This window comes from Anguilla anguilla, chromosome 8 (genome assembly GCF_013347855.1).
Source record: "Anguilla anguilla isolate fAngAng1 chromosome 8, fAngAng1.pri, whole genome shotgun sequence".
NCBI classification, from domain to species: Eukaryota; Metazoa; Chordata; class Actinopteri; order Anguilliformes; family Anguillidae; genus Anguilla; species Anguilla anguilla.
This window is the reverse complement of record NC_049208.1, coordinates 27,493,628-27,509,752: the sequence shown is the minus strand read 5'-3', so window position 1 is coordinate 27,509,752 and position 16,125 is coordinate 27,493,628. Positions and strand designations below refer to the sequence as shown.

General features: G+C 44.6%; 1 protein-coding gene across 1 annotated transcript; it reads right to left on the bottom strand.

Moving 5' to 3' along the window:
• Positions 1-5,372: 5,372 nt before the first annotated feature.
• Positions 5,373-9,228, bottom strand: cx39.4 (connexin 39.4). The gene is made up of 2 exons (XM_035428201.1): positions 9,071-9,228; positions 5,373-7,460 (listed from the first exon to the last, which is right to left on the bottom strand). The coding sequence occupies exon 2, from the start codon at positions 7,445-7,447 to the stop codon at positions 6,338-6,340; it is 1,110 nt and encodes a 369-aa protein (XP_035284092.1). The 5' UTR covers positions 7,448-7,460; positions 9,071-9,228; the 3' UTR covers positions 5,373-6,337.
• Between the last annotated feature and the right edge of the window lie 6,897 nt (positions 9,229-16,125).

Sequence of the window (16,125 nt, the reverse complement as noted above, 5' to 3'; positions counted from 1 at the left end):
TGCTATTTATCTATACTAGTTCAGTTAGCGAGCTATGGGCTTGTGATGTGCGGTCTGAGGAATTGATAGGAGAAATTTACCCTAAGTCATCAAAGACACAATTGCAATAAAACGGCAGTAACAATGACCCCTGCTTGCACTCTGTTCTCTGCACGTTTATCACACCTCATTAACTGTAGCACAGCTGGCTGCTGACTCATAGGTAATTTTCATTACCTACTGTTCATTTTTGAATGATGTTCCAAGTTTATTGAGTGGCCACTGCACCACCCCATCAATGACACCAACTTGTTCTCCATGACATCGGCTTTCATGATTCGTAGTTCCGGGAACATTCCACAGAAGCAGCGGAATGATTACAACAGTGTTATTGGGGCAATGGCATTGTTTCTTCATCAAACCTTGCTGACTCCCTGCCAACACTGTGAGCACCGTCTGTTCTCCTTTGGGGGTCCGATAAGCGGCACACTTCTGTAACTCTTCTCCCCGCAGGTGTAATCACATACTCTGCCTGACATAATGTAGCCTAACAACACCTGCTGATGTTTCTGAGGTTCTCAGCATCTAGCCAAGCGTTAAGAGGTTTCTTCCTTTAGGGCAGGTGCAGTGGTTAAAGGTCAGTGCTGGGTCAGCACTGGTGGGGGTGGGCTTGCTGGCAGACGTCTAACCCCACCCTTGATGACATTTTCTGCCAGGAAAGGGGTTGTGTGACTGGAAAGCAAGCAGGATGTGGAGTCTGGAAGGCTGGAGGAAAGGGCATGAGGCTGCTGTTAGGGGAGGTCTTCCACAACTGATTCCTAACGTCTGCTTCCACTAGCTTTGAACAGCCTCAAAATTGTGTCTTTACCGAACATCTTTCCTGTATAACACTGCTTGTGCGATACCTTTTGATGAATCTCTCTGAATGATTCAGAAAAAAAGGTAAAAAGATTTGAATTGGATCAAGTGAGCAAACATTTCGGGAGAATTTTTGCAGGCCTGATGCACAAGTTTTCTGGTGTCTGCCTCCGTCAGAGCTGCATCTGGACGGGTTATTACAATTTCAAATAGATAAAATTCGGAACTCACTTGTCATTTCGGGCTGGGAAGAATGCTGAAATTAAAACGATAAACACAAGCACATGCTGCTTTACCCGTTGCAGTGCTTTGACAGGTGGCGATCCATCTGGTCTCAGCTCTCTCTGTACCCATGTTTATGGTGCAGTTTGATTTTCGCTTATAAGGTAAAGATCCATTTAACCTTAGGTCTTAGTTTGGCAGGGACTTTACTGTACAGGTTGTAAACAGTACTTATATCATAGAAGTGGATGTATGAGGACTCCCAACGGCATCACTGGGATGAGTAATTAGGTACTCAGTTGAAATCCTGGGGCTAGTGGTCTGTGGCACAAGGATGGGGTAACGCTAAAGCATGGCTCCATGAACTGTACTTGCAGCAGACCTTGAGAATGCAAACCTGCCTAGCCCAGTTCAATGCTAAGGAGCAGCTGAAAGTGACTGAGTGTGTTCGTCTGGGTGTGTGTGTGTGTGTGTGTGTGTGTGTGTGTCGGTCTCATGGCAGGCAGACGGGCCCATTGTTCCCGGGCAGAGAGAACCATTGCTGGCTCCTCCGGTCAGGATGTGTACAGGACAGCGGCACAATAAAAGCATGATTATCAATTCCCACAACTCGTATCATCCCAGACCGAGCAGAGGGGAGAACAATGGTGTGGCACCCAAAATCTTCCCGTTTCACACGGTCCCCAGCCCACCACTCTCACAGCCTGAGGACCATGGAGCTGTGGTCCAGTACAGCGTCCATACGAGGTATCCTGTCTTTTACCTAATACGCCTGAGCACACACATATAACCACACAAATACACCCCAGACCTGGGTCAAAAACATGTCTAAATATTTGTATTTGAAAATGAAATTTCCAAATGCCCTGGCCAAAACAAAAGCTTATAATGTTTAAACTATATATAATTGAGATTTTAAATACAATAATTGAAATTCTTTAAATACATATTGTGTTTGACCTAGGTATAGTCAACACAATCACACCTCTGCACACGGACCTGCTTCTTCATATGTATGGCTTAGCTTTTTATTATTCCATTGAATTGACTGGAGTAGTGGAGCTATAAGACTTATTGTTGATATTAAACAGGGCCAATGTAAACACATAAATGAACCCAGACAAAATGATTTTGCACTTCAATTAGAAGGAGCAGTGACTCATAAGCATTCCATTGTCCTTGGTGCTCAAAGCATTTCCTTTCTTTCTGCAGTGTGAATGGATTTTTACAATAACGAAATTCAGGCTCTGATGAGCGTAAAACTCTATGCGAGCGTATGATGAGGGAACTGTGGGGTGTGGGGAGGTTGCTTCCCTTTCTCAAGGGTTTGCAACACAGCCCCCCCCATGTATTCTTTTATACAACTTTTGTTAGTGGCCAGGACATTGGGTAGAGTTCTGTTTTACATTTACTGTGTATTCTAAACAATATAACAATTAGCACCAACAGTCAGTCCATTGTTTGGGTGACCAATCCCCTGTGGATTACCCCTGGGATAACAATGGAGAGGGAAGCAGATAGAGACATGCTTCCTCCCTGTTGTCTGACTTCAGGACCCATTAGAACACTCTTAGTTCTGACATGCATGCATACCGTAGATATAGGTGCACACTACTGATGTGACCATACAGAGGTCATGTAGAGGGAAGCAGTGCATGTGTCCGTACAGCCTGGTTTCTGTGTGTATGTCACTATATGCTTCTGATCAAGGATACACAAATGCAGTGTAGATCCAATGTCTTTTTGAAAGCAGGAAGACTCCTCCTGTTCACTGATCCCCCTGTGGATCATCTAAAATAAAAACACAAAGCATAAATTTTATATACGCCAGATAACCTGTGTATGTGTCCTAGTGCATATGTGTTCATGTCCCAGTTTACAGTATGTGTGCATGTGCCTTTCAGACATTTACTAGGATTAAGTCAATATTTCCCCTTTACTTTGACTTAAAAATAGTACAAATGCAAGGTCAACTTTTTGTAACTGCCAAATGCTGGAATTGCCAAAATCAAAAAAAAAAAAAAAGTTGAACTAAAACTTGGGCTATTGTGTCCATGAGTATGCCTGGCACTAAAATTAACATGGCAATGAACCAAAAACCAAGGGGCAAAACAATATAATGGACAGCCTGGTATGCCTGCCCCAGGGAGTTTGGGGTTGGGTGCAACTAAAATAGCAGCCTATTGCAGTTATTTTAGTGCCATTTTCCCCTGCTGTTGTTGCAGGGCTCAGATGGCTGAATAATGGCAGGAGAATGGGAAACGCTTTTCATCTGTTCAGCTGGCAGGAAGCCGCCAATCATCCGGGTCTGTGCAGCACGGCAGATCTGCTCCAAGGACGAGAACTCTAAGACTGCTGAGGTTGGCACTCCCGACCAGGGGACTCAAGGGACCATGCCTTCGACAACCTTCGCAAGGCGAGGGCCCGGGGCTTGCTAATGCCTTCGCTCTGGGTACATAGCTAGCTCTCCTGTTTTGGCTTTGTTTTTGATTGTGGGTCTGCAGAGATGGAGCAGCAGGAAGTAGGGGCCACAGTCGTGGCAACAATGTCAGGATACAGGAAGCGAGCGAGAGAGCGTCAGGTGGGTGGCTTTGTATGGGTCAATTGGTTCACTTATGTTTGGAGTCAGAGGTGCCCTGATAATAGTGAGAGAGGCTGTAGGTTGAAAGTGATGGGGTGATTATAGCTGTTAATATTTGCCTCTAGTGGTTAGTTTCTCTGTGATGTACCAGCCTTGATTACAGAGAGTCTGGGTCTAAAACAGGCATGCAGACATGTATGAAGGAGCTCCTAAAGGAGATATCTATCAGTGTGATTCCTTTATTACCAAGTTTTATTTCTCAGAATGAAGGGAAATTCAGAATGAAGACTGATGTGATGAGGCTAGCTTAGTGCTCAGTAAGCCCCCATTGTGCATTCTGAGCAAACGTGTCCAGGCCAGATTGTCCTGGCAAGAAGGCCCCGACCACAAAAGAGGAACCGGGGAAGCGTGTTTGGCTGGGCCACCTTTCTTCTACATTTTCGGAACATGTTGATAACAGGATTTGTAATGTTTTCTGATGCGGCCCACACTGTGAGCCAGGAATCAAAAGGTTAACCCCTCACCAGCTGGTTGGTGACCTTCTGAATCCTGTGTGCCACATCCTGACCCCATGCTAGACCCAGAACGCAACCACAATGGATCCCATGCCAAAAAGCAGAAATGCACAGAGAGAATATCAGGAGAAGAGTCAATTCTGTCCAGCTGAGCAGAGGCCGTAAATCCATTAAAGGAAAACCCGGCCACAAAAATGAAGCCCTCTTAATAAAATACTTTCCATTAGAGGTCAAAGCGGGTGCCCTTTTGTGTTGTTAGAAGTGCTGCCAGACATTTCTCTTTCCCTCTACTTGTTTTTTGTTTTCTTTTTGACCCAGAGGTTGTAAAATATGCTTTATATTAACCTGTCCTACCAAGCAAATAGACCTTCAGCCCATTTCCTTCCTCAGATAACTGCTTATCATTGGAGGGACAGTTTTTGTAAATTCCTGGAAATGACTCTGCTAGAATCCACAGTGCAAGTGAGGCACAGAAAGTGAATGTAAGCAATAAAACATTTTATAAAAAATTGTGCTCTGAAGCCATATTTGTATATTTTTATCCGTTGCTTTGGACAGCAAAACTATCGGCACTAAACAGTGAAAGTGCAAAATGCCCTATTTATCTACCTTTTATTGATGTTTATTCACAATCACTATCGCTCAGTAGTTTTGTATTTCAATGCCAGTTCACCTACAGTGCCACATAACTGAAAATACTGCTAACTTAGTAGTTCATGTTAAATTAACACTCAAACAAAATTTCCATGGGATTTCTAGAAAGAGAAGAAAATGTAGATTTTCTCCCTTTATCAGATGAATTTCCACACATTAAAATGTAAATTCCGACACTGAACAAAATTTAATGTGGTGTTGCTATATTTATAAATGTGACTGCTCATTACAATGCAACACTGGAAACGCACATGGGCCTACTGTATATGCCATACACATTCCAGATATTTTAGGGTTCTCAGACATGAGGCTGTTTCCACCAAAGAACAGATACTCAGTCTCTTCCCCTGCTTGATACCTCACACAGCCAATGGGAGGATACCCTTTTGTCTGTTGGCCACTGGCTGCCAGTTGTCACTCTTCTTCCATTAAACTGGCCTCTGTCCTAAATATGCCTTCTTTGTTTTCTGACTAGAAGGTAATAGCTTCAGTTCCTTTCTTTATTTCTCCCAGTTTAAACAATGACCAATGCAAACAAATAAAATCATTTGTTGCCCATAATGTAGGTTTAGGAATTTTACTTATTGTTTTGATACAAAAAAATACCTTTATTATAATCTTAGAAAATAAATATGCATTTTAACAAACATATCTTACAATGACATTTCTCAATAAATCATTCTGTCAATATTACTCACAGGATAAACTTCAAACTTGGGATGACTTCAGTTCCCATCAACTATTTTTTTCCCCAAGCTTCCTAAAAGTACATAAAACATTTGTTGCTGTACCATATTTGCAATCTTCATTTGAATTAGTAGCAGCAGCACATCAGTAGGACATCAGATGGTTGTGTGTTCAAATCCTGAGGGGAACACTACTGCTGTGCCCTTGCACAAGATAATGAATTGTTTCAGTAAATATATAGCCATATAAGTGGGTAATGTGCACAGTGTCATTTGTCACTCCGGATAAGGCCATCTGTTGAGTAAATGGCTAATATAATGGAAAGATCCTTTGCCTGGCTTTATACCTACATAACTCATAGTGAATCTTTGGTGTATCTCAAATATATTACATTCAGAATAGTTATTCTTAGGAGCAAATTTCAAAGTTTCCCCCAGTGTTTTTCCATGATGCATTTCTTATCCTTAGTCACAAAAAACACAGCTCTGAAGAGCACCATGGTTTGGCACAGTTCCACCTCATTCATGGACGTCAGTTCAAGCCAGTTCACTCCTGGGGAAATGCTCTGGTTTTGGCTACTGAACCCGTGGGGATTTCAGACCAGAGGGCGTAACTTGAGCCAAACAAGGAAAGGACTCCAACATCACTTTAATCCCTTAGGACATGACAACGTGTTCCTGCACACACGCACACATGCACACACACATGCACGCACACACAGATTGACATGCAAGGCATTGCTCCCTGCTCCTCACGAAGATTCTGTTTGGCCCCCCTCCTCAACCTACTGCTGTCTTCACATTTTAAGGAGAGCAGGAGCTCTCCAATGAGTTCACAGGTATCAGACATATTGTTTCAAATTCCCTTTCTTTGACCTCTTGCTTTGTTCTCTATGAGAGGATGCCTTTGAGGACACTCTGTTCGAAGTGGATTTCATGGCCCTCATGCAAGTCGAATAGCTGGGGAGCGGGTTTGAGAGTGAGCCTTCGGTTGTCCCCTGGTCTCCGACACCCCAGCTGAGCTCAATTTCGGGTTCCACGTACTCCTGGTACGGCTGGGGAAACCCAGCCCCAGGCAGGCACAGGTGTCCCTTCTCCTGGTAGTGCACAGCGGACTCCCTGGGCAGGTCCATCTGTGAGGGCTCTCTGTCTATTTGCAGAGTGACTGGAGTTTTGCCCAGGTACTTCTTCTCCAGGTAGTGGGTGACGGCGTGCTGCGCAAGGTAGAAAAATTCCACAACGTTGAGGAGCATGGAGACCCCGGCGATGGCCTGCATGTACACAGTGAAGATGGTCTTCTCAGTGGGCCTGGAGACGAAGCAGTCCACCTTGTGGGGGCAGGGCGGGCGCTGGCACACGTACTTGGCGTGGACGACGAAGCCATAGAGGAACCACAGCCCCAGGATGAAGCCCGCCTCCAGCAGCACTTTGAGGAGGATGCTGAGCGTGTACGCACACAGCAGTTTGCCCTTCAGCTTGGGTCTCTCCCGCCGCTCGTTGCCCTGCTCGCCTCTCACGCCCTTCGCCTCCCCTTCCTCGCCGCCCGCCTTCCCGGCCCCCCGCGCCCCCTCGTCGGGGCTCGTCCGTCCCTCCTCCACCCTCCTCCTCCCCGCCTCCTCCACCTCGCGCTTCCTCTCCCAGCCCATGCGCAGGGCCACGTAGATGAAATAGAAGATGGTGGGCGTGGAGACGAAGATGACCTGCAGGACAAAGAAGCGGAAGTGGGAGATGGGGAAGGCGCGGTCGTAGCAGGCCAGCTCGCAGCCGGGCTGCTGGGTGTTGCAGACGAAGTCGGACTGCTCGTCGTCCCAGGCGGACTCCGCGGCCGTGCCCAGGATCAGCATGCGAAACAGGAAGAGCACGGTCAGCCACACCCGTCCAATCCCCGTCGAGTACTCCTGTCCCTCCTCCAGGAAACGCTCCAGAAAACCCCAGTCAGCTCTGGACATCATCTGCACCCGCACCCTAACACACACACACACACACACACAAGAAAGTCAGGTCAAGAGGCACACCTGGCGCTTTTATGTATGTAAGCCCACCTGTGCCTAGCCTAGCATCACATGCAACACCTGTCTTCACACATAGAGTTCTGCACAACCTTTACTGTTGATAGAGCCATGTCTATTGCAAAATTAGCTATTATTGCAGTCATGGTCATACCAGCTGGAGATTAATGGTAATACTTAATCACATCATATCTCTAAAGCCTATTCATTTAGTCATTAATTCTCTAAATGGCTATAAATGACTGCAAAAATAATAAATTATCTAATGTATCTTGCAATAAGCTTGGTTACAAAAAGGTTTTTAAAAGGAATCTGCCAAATGACTAAATAATACACTGTAAATGACAGTGTGTTAATAACATTAAAAGAAAATAAGGACCATAATTTATTTCTACTATTCAATAACACATCATTGAAATACTCCATAAATTTGAGCAAACTCTCAACAGTTATGCTACATATCCATTGATGGCACAAATGGAAGTCGTATGGTATATATATCGCCAAAAGTATGTGGACACCTGACATCCAACATTTAATTCAAAATTATGACCATTAATAAGGAGTTGGTCCACCCTTTTCTGCTATAATAACCTCCACTCTTCTGGGAAGGCTTTATATTAAATGTTGGAGCATTACTGCAGGGATTTGCCTCCATTCAGCCAGAGGAGCATTAGTGAGGCTGGGCACTGATCCCAATTGATATTAATAATTATATATATATATATATATATATGTATAGCAACATAAAAACACAACCTCCAGCATCGCAATCCAAGAGTCTCATTCATTTTCATTTTCTTTTCATGTTTTCATTGTCCTATTCCTTCGAATCTGGCGCACGACACTTTGTCCTGGGAATACTTTGTAAAAGTAAAAGTAAAAGTAAAAGTAAAAGTATTCTTCACATTGATATATTTATTGTATAGTAATTATAGGAACTTATTTATGCCTTATACATTTGTTTTGTTTTATCACTGGCAAGATACTATTTTAATTATGTATGAGCCATATTGTGGAAATATAATAAATACTTGATTTAAATCAACTTGTTTGATATTCGGTAATGATCAGTTAAGTTACAAGTTTTGCTTGTAAAATATCGGCCGAGATTTTCCGTAAATATTGGCGAATACGTGCGAATCTGTTACGTAGCTATATTGTTTCTTTAGACGCCTATCGTATGAAAAATGAATATGTGACTTGAGAACAAACCCGATTAAATAATAATAATAATAATAATAATAATAATAGTAGTAGTTTTAACAATAAAAAGTCAAACGTTTGAATTGCAGTGGCATTTTATGAAAGTACTTTAATACTGCTAATATTATTGAAAGATTCAGTCTGTTGTGCCATTCTGAAGTAGTGTGATACATTCAAAATATCGCTGTAGTAGGCTATCGGACAGTATTAATTCTGTCAAACTCACTCCTACACAAAATTCAATAAGCATCCAGGTCACATCGCCCCTCGAATACTGTAAGCCTACTATAAACCAGTTAACTTGATAATGCTTATGTTACTAACGGGAAAGCGCAATTTGTTGAAAGCAGAAAGCATTACCTGTCTCTTTCTTTAAGTTGTGGTTGTAACCCCAATCCCCTCGTTTCTCGATATTCCAAGTGAAAGGCAGCTTTGTAAAATTCCACTGACTGCCAGTGGTTTGGACTGCGTATTTAAGGGTACTGTAATCGGAAAGAAAAAACAATTTTCCCATGGCTTTTTATTGGAATTCCCACAGGAAATCGGTCCAGGAAAAGGGGTGGACAGGGTCAAAAATAGTTTTCTTTTTCCCGTTCTCTGCTTTCCATGTGGTAAATGGCGTCAGCGCCACTTGTACAACACTTGGAACAAAGTGGTGCCAATTAAATAAAATGTATTATTATTCTTTTTTATTTTATTTATTATTACTATTACTATTATTATTATTATTATTATTATTATTATTATTATTATTATAAGATAATTAGTATTTATCAAAACATTTTTGTGTTGGCTAAATAATGAATGAGAGATGGCAGCAACTGGTTTGAATATGTTTAATATATGTAACTTTTTTCTGTAATTGAAGTTTTAAACTCAGTAATAAGACTCTGAGGCCATATATGAAGTTGCAAATCAGCATGACATGCAATTCCACAATATGCCACATAACGTCGCTAGTGTGCTTTTTCCCAAGAACATTAATTTACATACCCGCAGGAACGGCTGGTACAGGCGGCACAATGCGGTCCACCGGTACACTATGAGAACCGCATGGTGCGTTGCTTAGGCTATTGAACTTCTCCGATTCTGTTCTCATAATGGCAGCCTTATTACCGGTATGAATTATAGAAACAACACGAGAATTTCTGGACGTTTGAGAAATCCTGAAAACATATAAGTTATTACACCTGTTTAGTTCACTTGAGATGTTAAATTGGATTTCTGTTCTGAAAGCAATACATGTCTCATACTGCCCACAATAGAATGACATGGTATTAGTCCAGTTATGAGACTGTGTGTTGTGTAATTACATTGCAGATACATTTTCACCTTTCAGTGGTACAACCATTCAGTAGGCTCCCAATCAGAAGTGAACTTGAAATAAATATCCATACAGAATGGACACATCATGTTGGAACTCACTTGAGTTCAAAATTAGCTATGTTACATCAAAAGATTTTACATGTTTAAAATGTAAGAAATTTAAAATACATATTCATTCTGTCTTAATAAGCACTTTCAATGCAAGAAAAAATGACTGCACAGGCTCTTTAATGGTACTTCACATTGTCACATTAATAATGACATGTGTCAGAAACAACTGATTCCAATGGATTAGCGTGAAATCCAGAGTCTGTAAGAGATTATCATATTGGCTATATGTGGGTTCTACTGAACCAGCTAATGGTTGGCTGGAGCACTGTTATTCTACCCTTAACATGAATTACCTCAGTATATATGCAGCTATACAACTGGATGGTAAATTAAATCCCAGCTGAGTAAGTCACGCTGAATAAAGTCATATGCTCAGCAAAAGCACAGCATAAACTGTCCAGCTCATGAGATGCGGGTGTCATTTTGAAGAAAATAGCTCCAGGCACTGTCACACCATGGATGTTTTTTTTTCCCCTCTGCAAGGTTTGGCCATAACGTTTGGTGATAAATGCAGAAATTGTAATGGCACCGACTCACATGAGTGCGCATTTGGTCAACTGAGATATTTTCTGAAATCGTGTTTTTTGCTGAGGCAGTTCTGGCATCAAAGAATGTGCTGTGTGTGTGTCTGTGTGTGTGTGTGTGTGTGAGAGAGAGAGAGAGCACCAAATCCTTTTTGATAGCTTTCCCTCAGCATCTTCATTGAGGGTCACATTGTGTTCCATTTCACTGGCATTATGAGATCTTGCTCCTTTCAAGGCTAGACACACATATAATGCTGCATGTTCCAATGAACACTTTTCATTCTTTAGTGCTGGTCTGAGATCAGGACAATGATAAAGTACAATACAGGGGCTGACTTTGCTCATTGTGTTTTTGGAATGACATACTGAATTCAATTACCGTTTATATCCCACTGAAATGTGATATGTTTATAGGGGCCTACCCTCAAAGTGAGGTTTGTTATGGCTGACTGCATGCAGGAACCTGTAGCAGAGTCTGAATGGCTAATAGGGTCAATCCCATTTCAGTGAAGTAAGTATGAGTACAACAGTCTGTCAGAGGACCAATACCCACAATGTACCTTTTAATTTTAAGTGTAACCCAATGAAACCATTTTTTCCCTCATAAATATGGTGTTTTATCTGATAGTGCAGAGACTGAGGCCAGGCTCTAGAAAGAATCTTCCTTGATCACGCCCACCCTTTTGATAACTACGGAGATAATGGGATGATTGAACGATATTGATTTCCACGGCATGAAATATGTGACCTTCTTGACAGAAATCTTAGGTCAATCAGTAACAGGAGCTTGGCATTCTTGCTCCAAGTGTCCCTTTGCAAAATGTAGTACATTAAAGTATAGGTTCCTTAAGTGTGTCAAATTTATTTTTAAAGTAGTAGAGAGTCGGTTTAAATGTAACGCATCATAAATATAACACGATCAATGACTCTTTTTTTACAGTAATCATTTCATGTTTGTACACGTGCAATTCAGTTCTCTACCGCGTGCCAAAAAAGAAAGTAATTTTAGGATATAGGGCATTATTTTTATTTACAATAAATGAAATCATAGGCTACATCTTTTTAAGGAAATATCTGTCCTTGAAAATTTAGTATGGATTTCTGAGTGAATTTTAGTGGGAATTGTTTTCTAGGTGACCAAAAAAAAAAAAAAAAAAACATGATATCCCCATTAGTATAAACAGAACAGCTGCTACAATTATGGCAACTCTGAGTGCTTTTTTTTCTGTGATATGCTTACAGATATACCATCTAAAGAGAACCGAGAGGATTGGTACCCAGGAAGGTCATGGAGAGGGCTTCAGATTTTGAGATTACATTACAGCCATTTAGCAGATGCTATTTTCCAGAGTAGCTTACACAACTTTTACATAGCGTTTAAATTGCATCCATTTATTCAGCTGGATATTCACCGAAGCAATGCAGGTTAAATACCTTGCTCAACGGTACAACAACAGTGTCCTACCCATTAATCGAACCTGCAACCTTTAGGATACAGTTCCTTACCCTTTATCCTACACTTCCAGGGACACTGGATATTGGTAAAATACCGTTTGGTGAGACCTTCTGCATTTTAAATATTTAATATTTGTTAAAGAAATGAATTGTACTAATCAATGTGTTTGACTTTTTAAGTTAGTCCAGTGTTTAATGTTAAATGTGTTCAGCTAATTTGCTGGCTACGTTGACATAACATCATCTTCTGGATTCTCAAAGCGATTAATGGAAAAGAAACAGCCACCTGGTCACGGGAATTTATAATACGCACTCAGCAGATTGGGCTGTAAAGTAGGGTGTTTTCTTTGTTACAGCTTATCTACGTCTTAAACAAAAGCAGCTTTCCTCATAGATCCTTCTGTTACAATTAAACCAATAAGTCATTTAAATGTAACATCGGACTGCTTGTACTTTGGTTTAAATTGTATCCGACTTGATTAAGTTATAAATGTATTTGAAAAAGGTAATGACTGCTGACATGTCAATGCTGTTTGAAGTAAAATTTCATTTTCCTTGCAACCGACAGCTTTCTGTCAGACATTGCAATGGATTAAGCATGAAACCACCGTCAGACATTGCAATGGAGTAAGCATGAAACCACCGCCAGACATTGCAATGGAGTAAACATGAAGCCACCGTCCTCATGCGTCTACAAAAGCTACGACGTATTGTAAATACTAATTTCACTCAGTTTCCAGAAACATTGACTTCCCATGTAGCCCACGTAGAGAACAGGAGCGCAGAGAATGCTGTGCACAAAAACAAAAGTACGATAACCAAATTGAGGCAGGCAGATGAGAAGGATCGTGGATTTACCAAGCTACATGAACGTGCTTGCGACATGTGTTCGTGGCTTACAACACGCTCCAAAAGAGCTAACTAGCCGTGATAGTAGGCTAAATTCGTATACTGGCTTTGCGAAACCGAAAATCAAGGGTTTAGCCCAAAATGTTCTTCGATGTTTACATCTGCTCGCTTCTTAATAGGCTGTGATGTGATTGGACCTATTTCATACGGTCTATGGATTGGACACGTCACGAAAGACAAGCTTCAAACAAGGTCAAAGTTTAAACGATTTCAACTGCGAGTTGATTGCAACCATTTTTTACAGTCTCTGATTTCAACTTTCCATTATTTTGAGCTGTGCGCTACGCCAGGCGCGTTGCTAATAGTTTGACGCCAGGTCGAGTGTGTCACGGCGCGGGTAGGGGGAACCCAAACGCAGAGGGAAAAGAAAACACAAATCCAAAATGGGAGGGGAACAAAGACTTTACTAAAGACAGGCAAACAAGCAGGGAACAGACAAGGCCACAAAGGGAAAAAACACAAACTCAAAAAATCTTTAAACAGAAAACAAGAGGAACTCAAACACGGGCAGGGCAGAACACGGTCAGGGCAGAACGCAGGTAGGCAGAACACAAGGGCAAATAAACAAGTCAGGAACAAAACAAGTCAGGAACAAAACAAGTCAGGAACAAAACAAGTCAGGAACAAAACAAGTCAGGAACAAAACAAGTCAGGAACAAAACTAGTCAGGAACAAAACTCAAGCAGGCAGGTACATGGAAGTCAGGGAACACACACAAGTAGGCAGGTACATGGAAGTCAGGGAACAAATACAAGCAGGCAGGTACATAGAAGTCAGGGAACAAACACAAGCAGGCAGGTACATCAAAGTCAGGGAACAAACACAACTCGGGAACAAACACAAACAGGTAAAAAAAACACAGGCAGGTATAAATGGTCTGAACATTAAAAGGCAACAAACACAAGGAAGAACAAACGCAAGGAACCAGCACCCGAGTCAAGGGAACAGAGAACTTAAATAGACAAGGGGTAACAAGACACAGGTGAACTCAAAAAACAATCAAACCAGAAGGAGGGGATAACAAGACACAGGTGGGAACAATGATGGGATAACGAGACAATGAAACAATCATACAATTAACAGGGAGGGAGCAGGACACAAAACAGAAGTGCCGCCATCTGGCGGCCCAACAGGGGAAACACAGACAGGAACACCGGAACATGACAGTACCCCCCCCCCAAGGGACGGCTCCTGACGTCCCAGGAGGCCGACCCGGGGAGGGAGTCAACAGAGGGTGGGGGCTGGAGACAGGACAAGACAAGAACAGGGACAGAACACGGGAACAGGACTCTGACAGGAACAGGGACTGGACACAGAGCAGGAACAGGACTGGGGCAGGAACAAGACTGGACAGGACAAGACTCAGGGCTGGGCTGGACAGGACAGGAACAAGACAAGAACAAGACTCGGGGCTGGAGGGGAACTCGGGGCAGAAACAGGACTGGACAGGAACAGGACGGGACTCGGGACTGGGACGGGACGCAGGACTCGGGACTGGACTCGGACGGGGGAACAGGACTCGGGACTGGACTCGGACGGGGGAACAGGACTCGGGACTGGGCAGGACCCGGGCGACACGGGGAGACTCAGGGCTGGGCAGGACTCGGGCGACACGGGGAGACTCAGGGCTGGGCAGGACTCGGGGAAACTCAGGGCCCGCACATCGGGCGACACGGGGAAATTCAGGGCCCGCACATCGGGTGACACGGGGGAAACTCAGGGCCCGCACATCGGGCGACACGGGGGAAACTCAGGGCCCGCACATCGGGCGACACGGGGGAGACTCAGGGCCCGCACATCGGGCGACACGGGGGAGACTCAGGGCCCGCACATCGGGCGACACGGGGGAGACTCAGGGCCCGCACATCGGGCGACACGGGGAAATTCAGGGCCCGCACTCCGGGCGACACGGGGAAATTCAGGGCCCGCACTCCGGGCGACACGGGGAAATTCAGGGCCCGCACTCCGGGCGACACGGGGACTCAGGAAACCAGGGGGGACTCAGGAAACCAGGGGGGACTCAGGAAACCAGGGGGGACTTGGACAGGGGCAAGGCAGACATGCAGGACAGGACTGAGACGGGGCACGACAACACTGGACTGGGTTGGACAAGACTGAGGGGGAAACAGACTGCCAGATACTGGCACAATCGGGAGACCTACAAGGACAGACACAGGGACAAGCAGGCGGGGAGGCACACGGCGACACCGACGGACACACAAAGGGACAGGCAGACAGGGAAGGCGAGGGGGGAGCCCAACAACTGACATAGGGACTGACACACAGGCAAACAAGACAAAACACACGCGGACTGGCACACTGACAGACAGGCAGACAGGCGGGCAAACACGTTGGCCGATGGGCTGACGGCTTGGGGGGCAGACAAACAGGCCAACAAACTGGCTGACACACATACGGGTAGACCAACAGACAAACAGGCAGGCAGACAATTAGACAGGGGGGCCGGGGAACACACGGACACACGGTTGGGAGGACGAACACCAAAGGGAGAATGGACACCAGGGGGAGCGACGAGACCGGGGGAGGGACGACCACTGGGGGGAGGACGGACTCCGGGGAAGAGACGATCACTGGGGGAAGGACCGACACCGGGGGAGAGACGACCACTGGGGGGAGGACAGACTCCGGGGAAGAGGCGACCACTGGGGGAAGCGACGACACCGGGGGAGAGACGATCACTGGGGGAAGGGCGAACACTAGGGGGAGCGAGAACACTAGGGGAAGCACGAACGCCAGGGGAAGCACGAACGCCAGGGGGCAAGGTGTGGACACTAGGGGGAGCGAGAACACTAGGAAAAGAACGGACGCTGGGGGGCGTGAGAACACTAGGGGAAGCACAAACGCCAGGGGGAGCACGAACGCCAGGGGAAGCACGAACGCCAGGGGGCAAGGTGTGGACACTAGGGGGAGCGAGAACATTAGGGAAAGAACGGACACTGGGGGGCGCGAGAACACTAGGGGGAGCACGAACGCTAGGGGGAGAACGAACGCCAGGGGGAGCACGAACGCTAGGGGGCAAGGCAGGCGGCTTAGCCTGCGGGGCGGCCAGAGCAGTCTGCGGCGGCCCCT

Excerpts from the sequence above, each read along its gene's own strand:
- cx39.4 (XM_035428201.1), bottom strand. The coding sequence starts at position 7,447 with ATGATGTCCAGAGCTGACTGGGGTTTTCTGGAGCGTTTCCTGGAGGAG.